This window comes from Microcaecilia unicolor, chromosome 6 (assembly GCF_901765095.1).
Source record: "Microcaecilia unicolor chromosome 6, aMicUni1.1, whole genome shotgun sequence".
Lineage (NCBI taxonomy): Eukaryota > Metazoa > Chordata > Amphibia > Gymnophiona > Siphonopidae > Microcaecilia > Microcaecilia unicolor.
In genome coordinates, this window is record NC_044036.1 from 45,198,796 (window position 1) to 45,212,538 (window position 13,743).

At 45.5% G+C, this 13,743-nt stretch overlaps 1 protein-coding gene across 3 annotated transcripts in view; it reads right to left on the reverse strand.

Moving 5' to 3' along the window:
- Positions 1-883: 883 nt before the first annotated feature.
- GNG12 (G protein subunit gamma 12) overlaps positions 884-13,743 on the reverse strand; it is a 114,630-nt gene continuing 101,770 nt past the window's right edge. For all 3 annotated transcript variants that reach the window (XM_030206900.1, XM_030206899.1, XM_030206901.1), the window contains one exon: positions 884-1,511. In XM_030206900.1, coding sequence (XP_030062760.1) covers positions 1,386-1,511 — 126 coding nt within the window. In that variant the 3' untranslated portion in view covers positions 884-1,385. The remainder of the gene's footprint in view (positions 1,512-13,743) is intronic.

Consider the following 13,743-nt stretch of genomic DNA (forward strand, 5'->3'; position numbering starts at 1 on the left):
CTGTACCTTTAAACATAAGTTTTCAAAATCATATTTACTTGGAAGGCTTATAATTTAAGGGCAAGAAAAAGGCGCCAATGTGTGCTTTCACTTTCAGGTTTGCGCTGACTCATACACATTTGTCTATCACTACCAGTGCTAAGGGGCTTGCACGGGCTTCCTTCTGCATCAAAATTAAATAAAAAACAGCAAATTTAAGAGAAAGAATCATGTGAATCCAAATATTCTAAGGCCTGCTGTGAGCTGGCATTAGTTTTCAGTGGTAAGGGCGACTTTGTTTTGTGCACTGTCCTGAGCATTGGGAGGGAATAAGAAATGGCCTCATTAACATCTGTTTGACTCTGTATGCTATTAGCGCTAAACTTTGGCGTGCAAATTGGCTCCTGCGCTGTAGCCCTTTGAACATTCTGTACTAATGCCCGTGCGAACTCGCCTCTAGCGCCGGCATTACATTTTGAGCATTGGCCCATCAGTGCAGATCTTCAAGGAACACAAAACGTGAACAAATCCTGGTAAACCTGCCGTTGGCGTTTTCTGAATGGCTGTAATTTATTAAACACAATAAAATACACTGGAGGTTTGGTTTAAACAATATCTTTGTATTCCTCTCCTCGCAATTTTTGGCATATATCAAAATAGTGTTTTGAAAAAAGTGAGCTCATGTAGCTACGAACACAGTGAATATTGAAGGATGTAAGAAAAGTGCAAGTTATACAATGTAGTGTCTGCCATAAATTAAACAAAAATTATATAGTCTGACCTTTTAAAAACTGTCATTCTAAATATCCAGATATAATTTAAATAATTATGACTACTCAGAACTGGAGGTGTTAGTATATATAAAAAGTATATATAGTATATATGTATACATTTGTTTATACACACACACACCAATAATAAAAAAACCACATAGTTGATTAACTTGGATTACAATATTATCTGCCTTGCTAACCTGTAGATGAAGCTGAGGCAACTTTGGTCTTGATTGTATATTTTAGCAATACCTTAAATGGAAAAGTAGACATTGCACAATTTAACACAAAAATACTTTATCATACATAAATGTCGACAATATAATTAACACCAAGGAGTGTACAAATAAATGGTAGAGCACCTTGACTTGGGCTGTAACAGAACAAAATTAACTACCTTCATTTATTAACATTCCATTCTACAAGAAATAATACAATTTGATTTCAAATGATTTTTTTTTTTGTCCCCCAGCAAGAAGTCGCGAAAGAAGAAAAGCAACCAAGTTTAAAATCCATTTCTACATTATTTAAGTGAAGTTTTAGTAGTGGATGCCTGGAGACCTTGGGTGTGTGTCAGAATTTCTTTGCTGTTGCAGGGAAGGGCAGGGGGCAGACTAGTTACTGGGCCTCTCTTTACAATATGATACAAGGCTTTTTATCCTTGAAAGGATTTTCTGAAGCAGGTATACCCATGAGAAAAGGATCATTCTTGGTATGTTCCTCACAGTAGCGCATAAGATCAGCCGATGCCTTTGAAATCTGAAGAGAAAAAAAAAAAAGAAGCAAAATCTGTAAACCTGCTGAATCCTCACAGCATTAGGATGAGAATGCACAATGTAACTGCTTATCTATAATTGCTGTTCTGATAACACCAGTACAGTGAGAGCCAGAGAGAAGGACCTGTTTTAATGTCAAGTCAGAGAACTCTTCCAGAGGTTTCTACAAAAGCTTTTGAGCACACTCATGGCTCACTGTAGCTGCTTACCATCAGACTACTGCAAGAGAGATTCCTACTAGAAGTGAAGATAGAAGAGGTATAATGAACAAAAAAAGAAAGAGACAGGTGGAACTTAAACAATCATGGCAGGAAAGCGAGGTAAACTTATGAATTTTCCAAGGGTTGACATAGTTCCTATTATACTCGTTCTAACAACCAGGGTACTAAAACCCCAGTTGTCTCCTTGTCAAGGATCAGTAAGTTTTCAGGGCTGCTGAGCAAGGTGCAAATGGTTCTGTCCTAGTGCTACCTGCTGATTCGAAGATTACATAGCGCGACATAGTAAGGGCCAGATGCACTACACTTTACGAGGCAATAATGAGCCATTAACGAGCAACCATGGCATGCACTAAATACTTTTTTTCGACGATGGTAGCAGCTAACGCAAACGGAATGCAGATGAGCAAATTGTGTAGAAACCCTATTGAAATGAGATGCACTAAGCTTTTCCGCTTGCCTTAACGCTGGAAAATGCCGGGAAAGCTAACGAGAGGTCTGTACCTCTCGTTGGGGCTGCGCGGGCTTCGAAAACTTATAAAATGAAAAAAAAAAATCGGGAGGGGGCAAAAACGCTCGTTCTTCACTGTAGGTATTATAGGTAAAAAAAACAAAACAAAAACAAACACGTCCTTTATGGCCATTCTTTATTGACAGCCTTGCCCCCCCCCCCCCCCCGAGGTTGCTGCTGCTCCCCCCTGCATTGAAATCTGAACTTTTACGCAGCCCCGGCCCCCCTTCCTCCCTCCCTTCCTTGAAATGACAGCTTCCCTGCCATCCTCCCCCCCCCGTGGCCCTGCCGCCGCCATCTCCCCTGAGGTCGTCGCAGCCGCCGCTCCCCCCTCCACCCTCTGTCTGCCACTGGGCCCTTGCAGCGCCTCTCACCTCTGTGTGAAGGCACTGCACCGGCAACAACAGCTGATCGCCTCTTCGGACTTCCCTCCTTTGCTCCTGGCCCGCCCTCGTTTGATGTAAGTCAGACGAGGGCGGGCCAGGAGCAAAGGAGGGAAGTCCGAAGAGGCGATCAGCTGTTGTTGCCGGTGCAGCGCCTTCACATGGAGGTGAGAGGCGCTGTGAGGGCCCGGTGGCAGGGCGGAGGATGGCGGGGAAGCTGTCATTTCAAGGAAGGGAGGGAGGGGGGCCGGGGCTGCGTAAAATTTCTGATTTCAATGCAGGGGGCAGCGGGGAGCGGCGGCGACCTTGGGCGGGGGAAGGGGGCAAGGCTGTCAAAGGACGTCCATAAAGGACGTTTTTTTTTTAACGTCTTTGGCACGCGCAGAGCAGCCAGCATAACGCTTGGCTGCTCTGCGCATGCACTACCGGCCGATTATCCGACAGTTTTACGAAGGGTTAGAGAATGCAAGTGAGCTGCAACGGTTCCTTCATGCATAGCCGTTCCCTACCGATTCGCTATGGAATTCGGTAGGGAAAGGCTCTAACAACGACTTTAGTGCATCCCCCCCTAAATGACAGCAGATAAAGACCTGAATAGTCCATCCACTCTGCCCACTAGTCATGTTCACTATCATTTGTAGTCTTCTTGCCACAAAATAAAACAAGAGAAAAGAAGCTGCGTTTCCCTAGTCCTCAGGAGACCTCCACTTCCTGAGCCTCCCCCTCCCCCACCATAACATCTCTCTCGCTCTCTCTTAAGCCAATGCTCAGAACTCCTGTGGTAAAGCCAACAGCACAGAACCCATACAGTTGGAACAGTGCAGAAAACTAGCTTGCCAACACTCAAGGAAATGGTATTCAAATTATATGTGCATTGTAAAAGCAAATGTTGCCAGAGAATGATGTAAAAGCAGTTAGCTTAGCGGGGTTTAAAAAAGGTTTGGATGGCTTCCTAAAAGAAAAGTCCATAAGCCATTATTAAAATGGACTTGGGAAAATCCTCTGCTTATTTCTGGGATTTGCAGCATAAAGTGTATTGTACTGTTTTGGGATCTTGCCAGGTACTTGTGACCTGGATTGGCCACTGTTGGAAACAGGATACCGAGCTTGATGGACCTTTGGTCTGTCCCAGTATGGCCACATTTTTTAATGCGCAGAAGAGTTTCACTGTAAGCTCAGCTCTTGTGTGCATGCACCAGGCAAACCCAAAAGTGAAGTACAAATCAGTGCTTATTTTCTGCGCTTTTAAATAAAAGCTTTTCCTAAAAAATCAAATTTTTTTTTTTTTACTTGGAAGGCTTATATTTAAGCACAGGAAACAGGTGTCAATTGCTTTCACTTTCGGGTTTGCTCTGACTCGAAAACATTCATCTCTCACTACTAGTGCTTAGATGGGCTTCCGTCTACTTCCAAATTAAATAAAAACGGATTTTAAAGAATGAAAAGAAGATTTCTCATGGCTCTAACACCTGCTCTAAGTTGGCGTTAGGTTTTCAGCAGTAAGGGCGGCTTTGGTTTGTGCGCTGTTCTCCGAGCATTGGGAGAGAATAGGGAATGACCTCTAACATCTGTTTGACTACATTTGCATGCTATTGGCTTGGCACACATTATATCTCATGCTACAGCCCTCTGAGCATTCTGCACTCACTAACGCTGGTGTTACGTTTTGAGCATTGGGCCATCTAAGCTGTACTTCCCATTCCACCCCAATCTTCCCTCCCCCATCTTTCACCATTTCCATTAACACCTCTCCTGGCTCTGCTAGTACAGGACTGCCACTATTTTTCAAACTCATGTAGTGGGATTACTGGTCAAGTTGTGAGGGTACTGATCTGCATGTAGCCTTCAAAAGCAGCAACAGCAGGGAAGGTGGAGAGTGATCAAATTTGAAAAGAAGGACCATAAATGCGAAGATGCCTCCTCCTTTTTATCTACGCACCTTCCAGCTCAATTAGAACTGCCCGTATTTTTATATCCTCGACCCAACACAGCCTTGTTTAGGGGCAATGAATCATGGCTCGTTCTGGAACCTGGCTAATATAGATCACCTGGGCCTTCCCCTCTGACCAGCCCCCGCCTTTCAGAAAACAGGAAGTTGAGGGGGGGACAGGGAGAGATGCTTGACTGTGCACAGAGTGGGGAGGGGGAATAAGGAGAGATGCCGAATTGAGGGAGGGGAAGTGGAGGAAGGAAGGGAGGGAGAGAGAGAGAGAACTGACCTGGGGTGAAGAGAAGGAAGAAAAAGAGAGAGGTGTTGGACTTGGGCGGGGGAAGAGAGAGAGATAATGGACCTGGGGGTAGCAGGGAGGAAGGGAGAGAGAAAGGAAGATATCAGGCCTTTAATCAGTGGCACAGCCACAGGGGAGAAGAGGGGCCTTTGATACCTGTGGCCTCCTCCAAAGCTACAGTATCTGTTCAACGACTGGTAGGGTAGCAGAAGCCCCGCCAGAAGAAGAAATCTGCTGCCTGAGTCGCCCCCTTCCTCCTCGTATTGCCTCAGGAGTGAAGAAGTCAGCGGAGTGCCTCCAGCCACCAACACTTAAACTCCCCAACATGCTCCGTTAGTGCATGAACTGAGTATGTTTGGGGAGTCCCTGCTGATTTCCTTGCTCCTGAGGTAGCACAAAAGAGGAAGGGCGGTTACTGTGGCAATGAATATCTTTGGCAGGGCTTCGGAATCCCTGCCAGCAAAGGTATGATATCTAATGTGGGGTGGGGAGAAGAAATGCATCCCCCATCAGTCCATCCCGTGCCCCAGTCCCCTCCTGTGCCCCTCTATGGACGGTTGGCTATGCCCTGCCTTTAACTGCACAATTAATCATGATTAATCAAAATACAGTCCTAAAAAATATTTAAAAATATAAATCTATTATAAAATTTGACAACCTGGGGAATTATGTGATATATATGTGTGCATACTTTTCTGCACAATTAATGAACGTATAGAGTTGCATAAATTTATTCTTCCTTTCCCTACTGCCACCAGGGGCAGCAGTCAGTATGTCTATAAGAGACCCAGTATGGCCAATTCAATGCCCAGGGTATTTGTGCATGTTCAAAGCCTGCTGCATCCCAAGCCCTCCAAAAAATGAAGTTCAGATGGGGCAGACCTGGCAGGCCTTGAGCATACATAGATGCTCAAGGCCCCAGACTGAGTCTCCTTGAGACATGCTGACTGGTGCCCCAGAAGAGAAGAGAAACGGAAGGGAAGGGAAGTGGCTGGACACAGGGGGGGGGGGGGGGGGGGGGGGGGGGGGGTGTAAAGGGAGCGATGCTGGACACAGGTAGTAGGGTGGACAAGAGATATTGAACACTCGGAGAAGAGGTGATGCAATATGAGGGGGGGGGGGGGGGGACAGAGAGGGAAAGGGAAGATGCAAGAGAGACCACTTGAGAGGGGGTAGGCATGGGGAACAGAGAGATGAGATCCTGGCCTGCTGAACAGAGGGGAAGGAAGATGAAATGGAGGAGACGAGGTATGGGGGTGTTATGAGGTGGGGGGGGGGGGGGGAGTCGTCACATACATAAACACATTCTTATAAGCAGCCAAGGGCACACCCATCCACATTCTCATTTACAAAAACAAACAAACAACAACAAAAAACTTTCAATCCTGCACATGCAACCCCAAAGTATAAACTTGCACACAACTCCCTATGGACAGCCTCTACCTGCAACATACCCTTCACCCACAACCACAGCCACGGAAAAGCACAAGTCCCAGATCCTATATATGGTGCCTAGACTTGTACTCCAAATTCTGGGCGTGCTCCTGAGATGCGCATGCACATTAATTGGCTGAGACAATTAATAGCAATAATTGGGTGCTAACAACCAATTTTTGATAATTGCCACTCAAAAATCTGTACATGCATCTGGCTGCGTGCTATTCTGTAAAGCATGGCACCTAATAGCGCATAACTCAAAAAGGGGGCGTGGCCATTTGCTTGTCAGGGGCATTCCAGAAAGTTACACATGCCATTACAGAATAAGACATAAGACATAAGCATCGCCACACTGGGACAGACCAAAGGTCCATCTAGCCCAGCACCCTGTCTCCGACAGTGGCCAATCCAGGTCACAATCACCCGACAAGATCCATGGAGCAAAGCATTTTGTACTGCTTGTCCCAGGAATAGTAGATTTTTCCCTACGTTCCTTTAATAACATTCTATGGCCTTTTCCTTCAGGAAGCCATCCAAACCTTCCTTAAACTTTGCTAAGCTAACCGCCTTAACCACATTCTCTGGCAACGAATTCCAGAGTCAAATTACGCGCTGAGTAAAGAAAAACTCTCTCTCATTTGTTTTAAACTTACTGCACTCCAGCTTCATTGCGTGCCCCCTTGTCCTAGTATTATTTGAAAGTGTAAACAGACGCTCCATATCTATCTTTTCCACTCCACTCATTATTTTATATACCTCTATCATATCACCCCTCAGCCGCCTTTTCTCCAAGCTGAAGAGCCCCAGCCGCTTTAGCTTTTCCTCATAGGAAAGTCGTCCCATCCCTTTAATCATCTTTGTCGCCCTTCTCTGCACCTTTTCCAATTCCACTATATCTTTTTTGAGGTGCGGCGACCAGAATTGAACACAATACTCTAGGTGCGGTTGCACCACGGACCGATACAGTGGCATTATAATATCCTTATTTTTGTTTTCCATCCCTTTCCTAATAATACCTAACACTAGCCGTTAAGCCCGTAACAACGGGCTAGTTTTTTTGTTTTCCTATGGCCTTCCCCCTCCCCCCCCTCCCGTCCACCAACCCTGCTCTCTCCCCTGCCCTCCCCCCCAGCGTCTGTTTCCCTCAGTTCCGCCCCTCCTTCCCTCCCTGCTTCCTCCTCCTCCGATTTCCACGCCCATGTCCAAGCCCTCCTCCGTATTGGGCTGTACTGCTGATGGAGGCTGGGCTTGGACTTCTACCTCTCAACGTTCCAACTCTACTGCACATTTGCAGGTGAGTCGGTCACTTGCCGTTTATATGTTTGATTCTATTTGCTTTCTTAGCCGCAGCAGCACACTGAGCAGAAGATTTCAACGTATCATCAATGATGACTCCCAGGTCCCTTTCTCGTTCCGTGACTCCTAATGCTGAACCTTGCATGACGTAGCTATAGTTCGGGTTCCTCTTTCCCACATGCATCACTTTGCACTTGCTCACATTGAACGTCATCTGCCATTTAGATGACCAGTCTCCTAGTCTCGCAATATCTTCTTGCAACGTTTCACAATCTTCCTGCGATTTGACAACCTTAAGCAACTTTGTGTCATCAGCAAATTTGATAACCTCGGTAGTTACCCCACCTCCAGGTCATTTATGAAAATGTTAAAAAGCAACGGTCCCAGCACAGATCCCTGAGGGACCCAGGGCCGTGCCAACATGGTAAGCGCCGCAGGGGGCGCCTGCCTTCAAGGGCGCTGCGCCGTCGAGTTGTATTTAAAAAAAACCAAACCTTACTCCTCCGCTCCATTCCCGATTCCCCGGCGCTTTAAATTTACCTCGCTCCGCCTCCGACGTCTACGCAGCGTCAGTGAAAGCGCTGCCTGTCTGACGTCTCTCCACCAGCCTTCCCTTCGCTTGTTCCCTCTGTGTCCTTTCCTCAAGGAAATGACGTCAGAAGAAGGCGGGACACAGAGGGAACGAACGAGCGAAGGGAAGGCTGGTGGAGAGACGTCAGACAGGCAGCGCTTTCACTGACGCTGCATAGACGTCGGAGGCGGAGAGAGGTAAATTTAAAGCGCTGGGGAATCGGGGATGGAGTGGAGGCTCAGGCTGAATGAGAAGTATGCTCAGAGCCTTCTCTGCAGGCCAAACCTAGCCATTTCCTCCATCGCACCCCAGACGGCAGCTTGGGGGAGCAGCGCTCAGCTCTTCCACGCGCCTTGGAGCCAGGCAGGTCCGGGGGAGGGGGGGCGCATGTACACCAACTGATGGTCTGCAGGGGGGCACCAGAGACCCTAGGCACGGCCCTAGAGGGACCCCACTAACTACACCATTGTGAATAGTGACCATTTAACCCTACTCTCTGTTTCCTATCTTTCAACCAGTTTTTAATCCATAACAATACACTACCTCCGATCCCATGACTCTCTAACTTCCTCTGGAGCCTTTCATGAGGGACTTTGTCAAACGCTTTCTGAAAATCCAGATACACAATATCCACTGGCTCACCTTTGTTGACATGTTTGTTCACCCCTTCAAAGAAATGCAGTAGATTGGTGAGGCAAGACTTCCCTTCACTAAATCCATGCTGACTTTGTCTCATCAGACCATGCTTTAGAGAATGTGCTCTATTTTGTTCTTAATGATAGTCTTTACCATTTTGCCTGGCACCGACATCAGACTCACCGGTCTATAATTCCCCGGATCTCCCCTGAAACCTCTCTTAAAAATCGGTGTTACATTAGCGACCCTCCGATCTTACGGTACCATGCTCGATTTTAAGGATAAATTACATATCAACAACAGTAGCTCCGCAAGCTCATCCGGCCCAGGAGATTTGCTACTCTTTAGTTTGCAGAACTGCCCCATTACATCCTCCAGGTTTACAGAGATTTCATTAAGTTTCTCCGACTCGTCAGCCTCGAATACCCTGTCCGGCACCGGTATCCCAACCAAATCTTCCTCGGTGAAGACTGAGGCAAAGAACTCATTTAATCTTTCTGCTATTTCTTTATCTTTCCTGAGTGCCCCTTTTACTCCCCGGTCATCCAGTGGCCCAACAGATTCTTTTGCCGGTTTCCTGCTTTTTATATACCTGAAAAAAATGTTACTATGTGTTTTTGCCTCTACCATTATCTTCCTTTCAAAGTCCTTCTTAGCCTTTCTTATCAGCGCTTTGAATCTGATTTGACATTCCTTATGCCACTTTTTATCTTCAGTCGGTTCTTTCTTCCATTTTCTGAAGGATTCTCTTTTTGTTCCAATAGCCTCCGTCACCTCTCTTTTTAACCACACCGGTTGTAGTTTGGTCTTCTGCCCTCCTTTACTGATACATGGAATATATTTGGTCTGGTCCTCCAGGATGGTGTTTTTGAACAGCATCCATGACTGTTGTAGGTTTTTTACCCTATCCTTCACTCCTCTAAGTTCTTTTTTTTACCATTCTCCTCATTTTATCATAGCTCCCTTTTTTGAAGTTAAACACCAACATATTTGACTTCTGTTGTCTACTTTTTTGAAAGCAGATTTCAAAGCTGATCATATTATGATCACTGTTATCAAGCGGCCCCCGCACTGTTACCTCCTGTACCAGATCATGTGCTCCACAAATGACTAGATCTAGAATTTTTCCTTCTTTCGTCGGCTCCTGTACCAGCTGCTTCATGAAGCAGTCCTAGATTTCATCAAGGAATTTTACCTCCTTGGCGTGCCCCGATGCTACATTAACCCAGTCTATATTGGGGTAATTGAAATCACCCATTATCGCGTTGCCCATTTTATTAGCGTCCCTAATTTCCTTTAACATGACTGCGTCCATCTGCTCATCCTGGTCGGGCGGATGGTAGTACACTCCTACCACCGTCCTTTTCCCCTTGACACATGGAATTTTGATCCATAATGATTCCAAAAGGTAGTTTGTTTCCCGTAAAATTTTCAGTCTATTTGATTCAATGCCCTTGTTAATATACAATGCTACTGCCTCAGTGCATCTAACTTGGGCACCAGCATTTACACCAGCTTTCAAGCAGGCATAGGTCTAGTCCCCAAGTTAGTTACATGAATCGGTGCTAAGCGTGATTCCATAGAGGGTATTATGCCCTTTACAGAATTGTAGTTAGCACTGATTTTTTTTCTGGTGCTTAATTTTGAGCAGCATTTAAAGAATTCCTCTCAAAAAGTCCTCTATGATAACCCCTCACCCACTCAAGTAATCCAGTTGCTTTCCCTCACAACACACACTTCACTCACTCATTCCACGCATTCAAAAACATTGCACTTAGGTCCTGAGGATGAATTTCCCGTGCGGTTCTGAAACAGCATCCTAAATTTAGCACCGGAACAGCATGGGGAATTAACTCCCCAATGATCAACACTAATAACATGCTAACTTAGGCGCATTATTAGCGTTGATCATCGGGTGAAAGGTGTGGGAGATTGTGCCTGGGCATGCACTCAAGCACAATCCTCCCACACTTGTTTGACAGGTCCAGACTATCAAAAGCCAGGACTTATCAAACACAGGAGATAAAGGTCCTTGGGATTATCACATGTTAATAAATAGAGCCCAAACGCCCCCCCCCCCCCCCGTGACACAGGGGGTGGCGGTCCTGTGGTCCTTCAGCCTCCCCGATGCCCTGCCATCTGACACAAGGGCATAGAGGGGGGGCTGGGGATATGGTGGATCTCCATCCCCCCAACACAAAAAAAAAAATCCCTGGTGGCCCAGTGGGCTATATACCCCACCTGCCCTGGTGGTCTAGCGGTCCCCTCCCCCTGTACTTCCTTGTGTGATGGAGAAGGGAGTAGTATTCCCTCCTCTTCCAGTGCTGCCTCCAAAACTGGAGCAATGTGCTGGGTGGGGCTTCCCTATCAAATATGGGGAAAAACTCTTAAATGGTAGGGAAGACCAGCCCAGCATATCCCAGGATGCACTGAGCAGGGCAGGGTGCCACAATTTTGGAGGAGGCACTGGAAGAGAAATTAGTGCTACTCCCTTTTTATCAAAAAAGGAGGTACAAGGGGAAGGGGTAGCCCACTGGGCCACCAGGGATATTTTTTTGTGTTGGGCGAGTTAGTGGGGCTGGACCTCCAGCCCCCCATTTTGCTGTCTGGGGAAGGGGGGGTGAGGGAGCTTGTGGGGGGCACTAGGCCACCAGGGTCTCAGCCATTTGGGGGTACACTGACAGTGGCAGCCCAGGTTACCTAGCATGGATGGGGGGTGGGGGAAGAGTCTTAACCCTAATGCCAGCTCTGAGTTGATATAGGGTTAAGGCGCTACTTGCCCATATGATTACAGCGAAATGGTGCTCCCAGTTCACTCGCGCCTGATGCCCTCTGATCATGGGCACTGTCTAAATGCGGGCACTAGTAGCCTCTAGCGCCCACACTTACTTTTGATCATCGGGATGAAGGTTACTCAGTGCACGTCTCACACACTGCACTCATTCAGTAACCATGCACTCACACACTAACACACTGCACTCACTTTCCCACCCAATACATTTCACTCAGTTACTCTGCACATTCAGTCATACACTTAGTAAGTGTACTGAGGCATCTGGTTCCAGTTATTTTTTTTTTTTTTGTGTGTGAAAAAAGTATTTACTTTTGCATAATTTAAAAATTGTTGGTGCATAATTCCCAGGGTGTAATATCAGTCACTTTCAGCTACCATTTTGCAACAAAGGTCACACAATTATTTGTCTGATTTTGTATAGAAATGTTCTTTTCATAGATGAAGGAATATAAATATTATACTTTTTGAAAACAGGTAAATACCTATGATGCAAGGAATGTGCATGTGTTAGAGCGACAAAGGTAACTCTTAAAACAAGTGCATACAACTTTAAACAGCTTCTTTAGTACAAATGTAAAATACTTTTAATTCAATAATAAATATTAGGAAGGGGAGAAGAATGAATGGGTGTACAATACAGTTGACCGAGAAATGAAATACATATTGCAAAATATTTGATAAAGGTACTGCATAAGGGTGTGTACGGCCCAAAACGTTTTGTGCTCACTTGAGTCTTCCAGATTTTCAAGCATTTTTCATGTTAATTTAATCTATTTTTTAAGGCATGCACCATATGTATGTAAGAATTTTAAAATGCACAAAATCAACTGTACATGCATTAATTCGTAGGTACACACACACACAAGTGATCTGAACAGAAAATTTTTAGGCACCCAAACAAAACAAATACACACCCTTTGTACTGAATACTTGCAAGATAGCAGCAAAGGTATTTTAATCAGGATACGAAATTAAAGAGGGGACGAATCGGATTGGTGGAGGGGTAGCATTGTATATTAACGAGAGCCTTGAATCAAATAGATTGAAAATTCTGCAGGAAGCAAAACACTCCTTGGAATCACTGTGGATTGAAATTCCATGTGCAAAGGGGAAAAGGATAGTGATAGGAGTGTACTACCGTCCGCCTGGCCAGGACGAACAGACGGATGCGGAAATGTTAAAGGAAATCAGGGACGCAAACAAACTGGGCAACACAATAATAATGGGGGATTTCAATTACCCGCATATAGACTGGGTTAATGTAACATCTGTACACGCAAGGGACATAAGATTTCTTGATGAAATCAAGGACAGCTTCATGGAACAGCTAGTTCAGGAGCCGACAAGAGAAGGAAAAATACTAGACTTAGTCCTTAGTGGTGCTCATGATCTAGTGCAGGGGGTAACGATACGAGGGCCGCTTGATAACAGTGATCATAATATGATCGGTTTTGATATTGGCATTGAAGGAAGTGAAACTAGGAAATCAAGTACGCTAGCGTTTAACTATAGAAAAGGTGATTACGACAAAATGAGAAAAATGGTGAAAAAAAGACTGAAAGGAGCAGCTCGCAGAGTAAAAAACTTGCATCAGGCGTGGATGCTGTTTAAAAACACCATCCTGGAGGTTCAGGACAAATATATTCCACGTATTAGAAAAAAGGGAAAAAAGACTAAACGTCAGCCGGCGTGGCTAAACAGTAAGATAAAGGAAATCATTAGAGCCAAAAAACAATCCTTCAGAAAGTGGAGAAGAGAACCAACTGAAAGTAACAGGATAGATCATAAGGAATGCCAAGCCAAATGCAAAGCGGAGATAAGGAGGGCAAAAAAGGACTTTGAGAAGAAATTAGCGTTGGAAGCAAAAATACATAGTAAAAACTTTTTTAGATACATTAAAAGCAGGAAACCGGCCAAAGAGTCGGTTGGGCCGCTGGACGAAAATGGTGTTAAAGGGGCGATCAAGGAGGACAAAGCCGTAGCGGAGAAATTAAATGAATTCTTTGCTTCGGTCTTCACCGAGGAGGATTTGGGGGGGACACCGGTGCCGGAAAGAATATTTGAAGCGGGGGAGTCAGAGAAACTAAACAAATTCTCTGTAACCTTGGAGGATGTAATGGGTCAGTTCAGCAAGCTGAAGA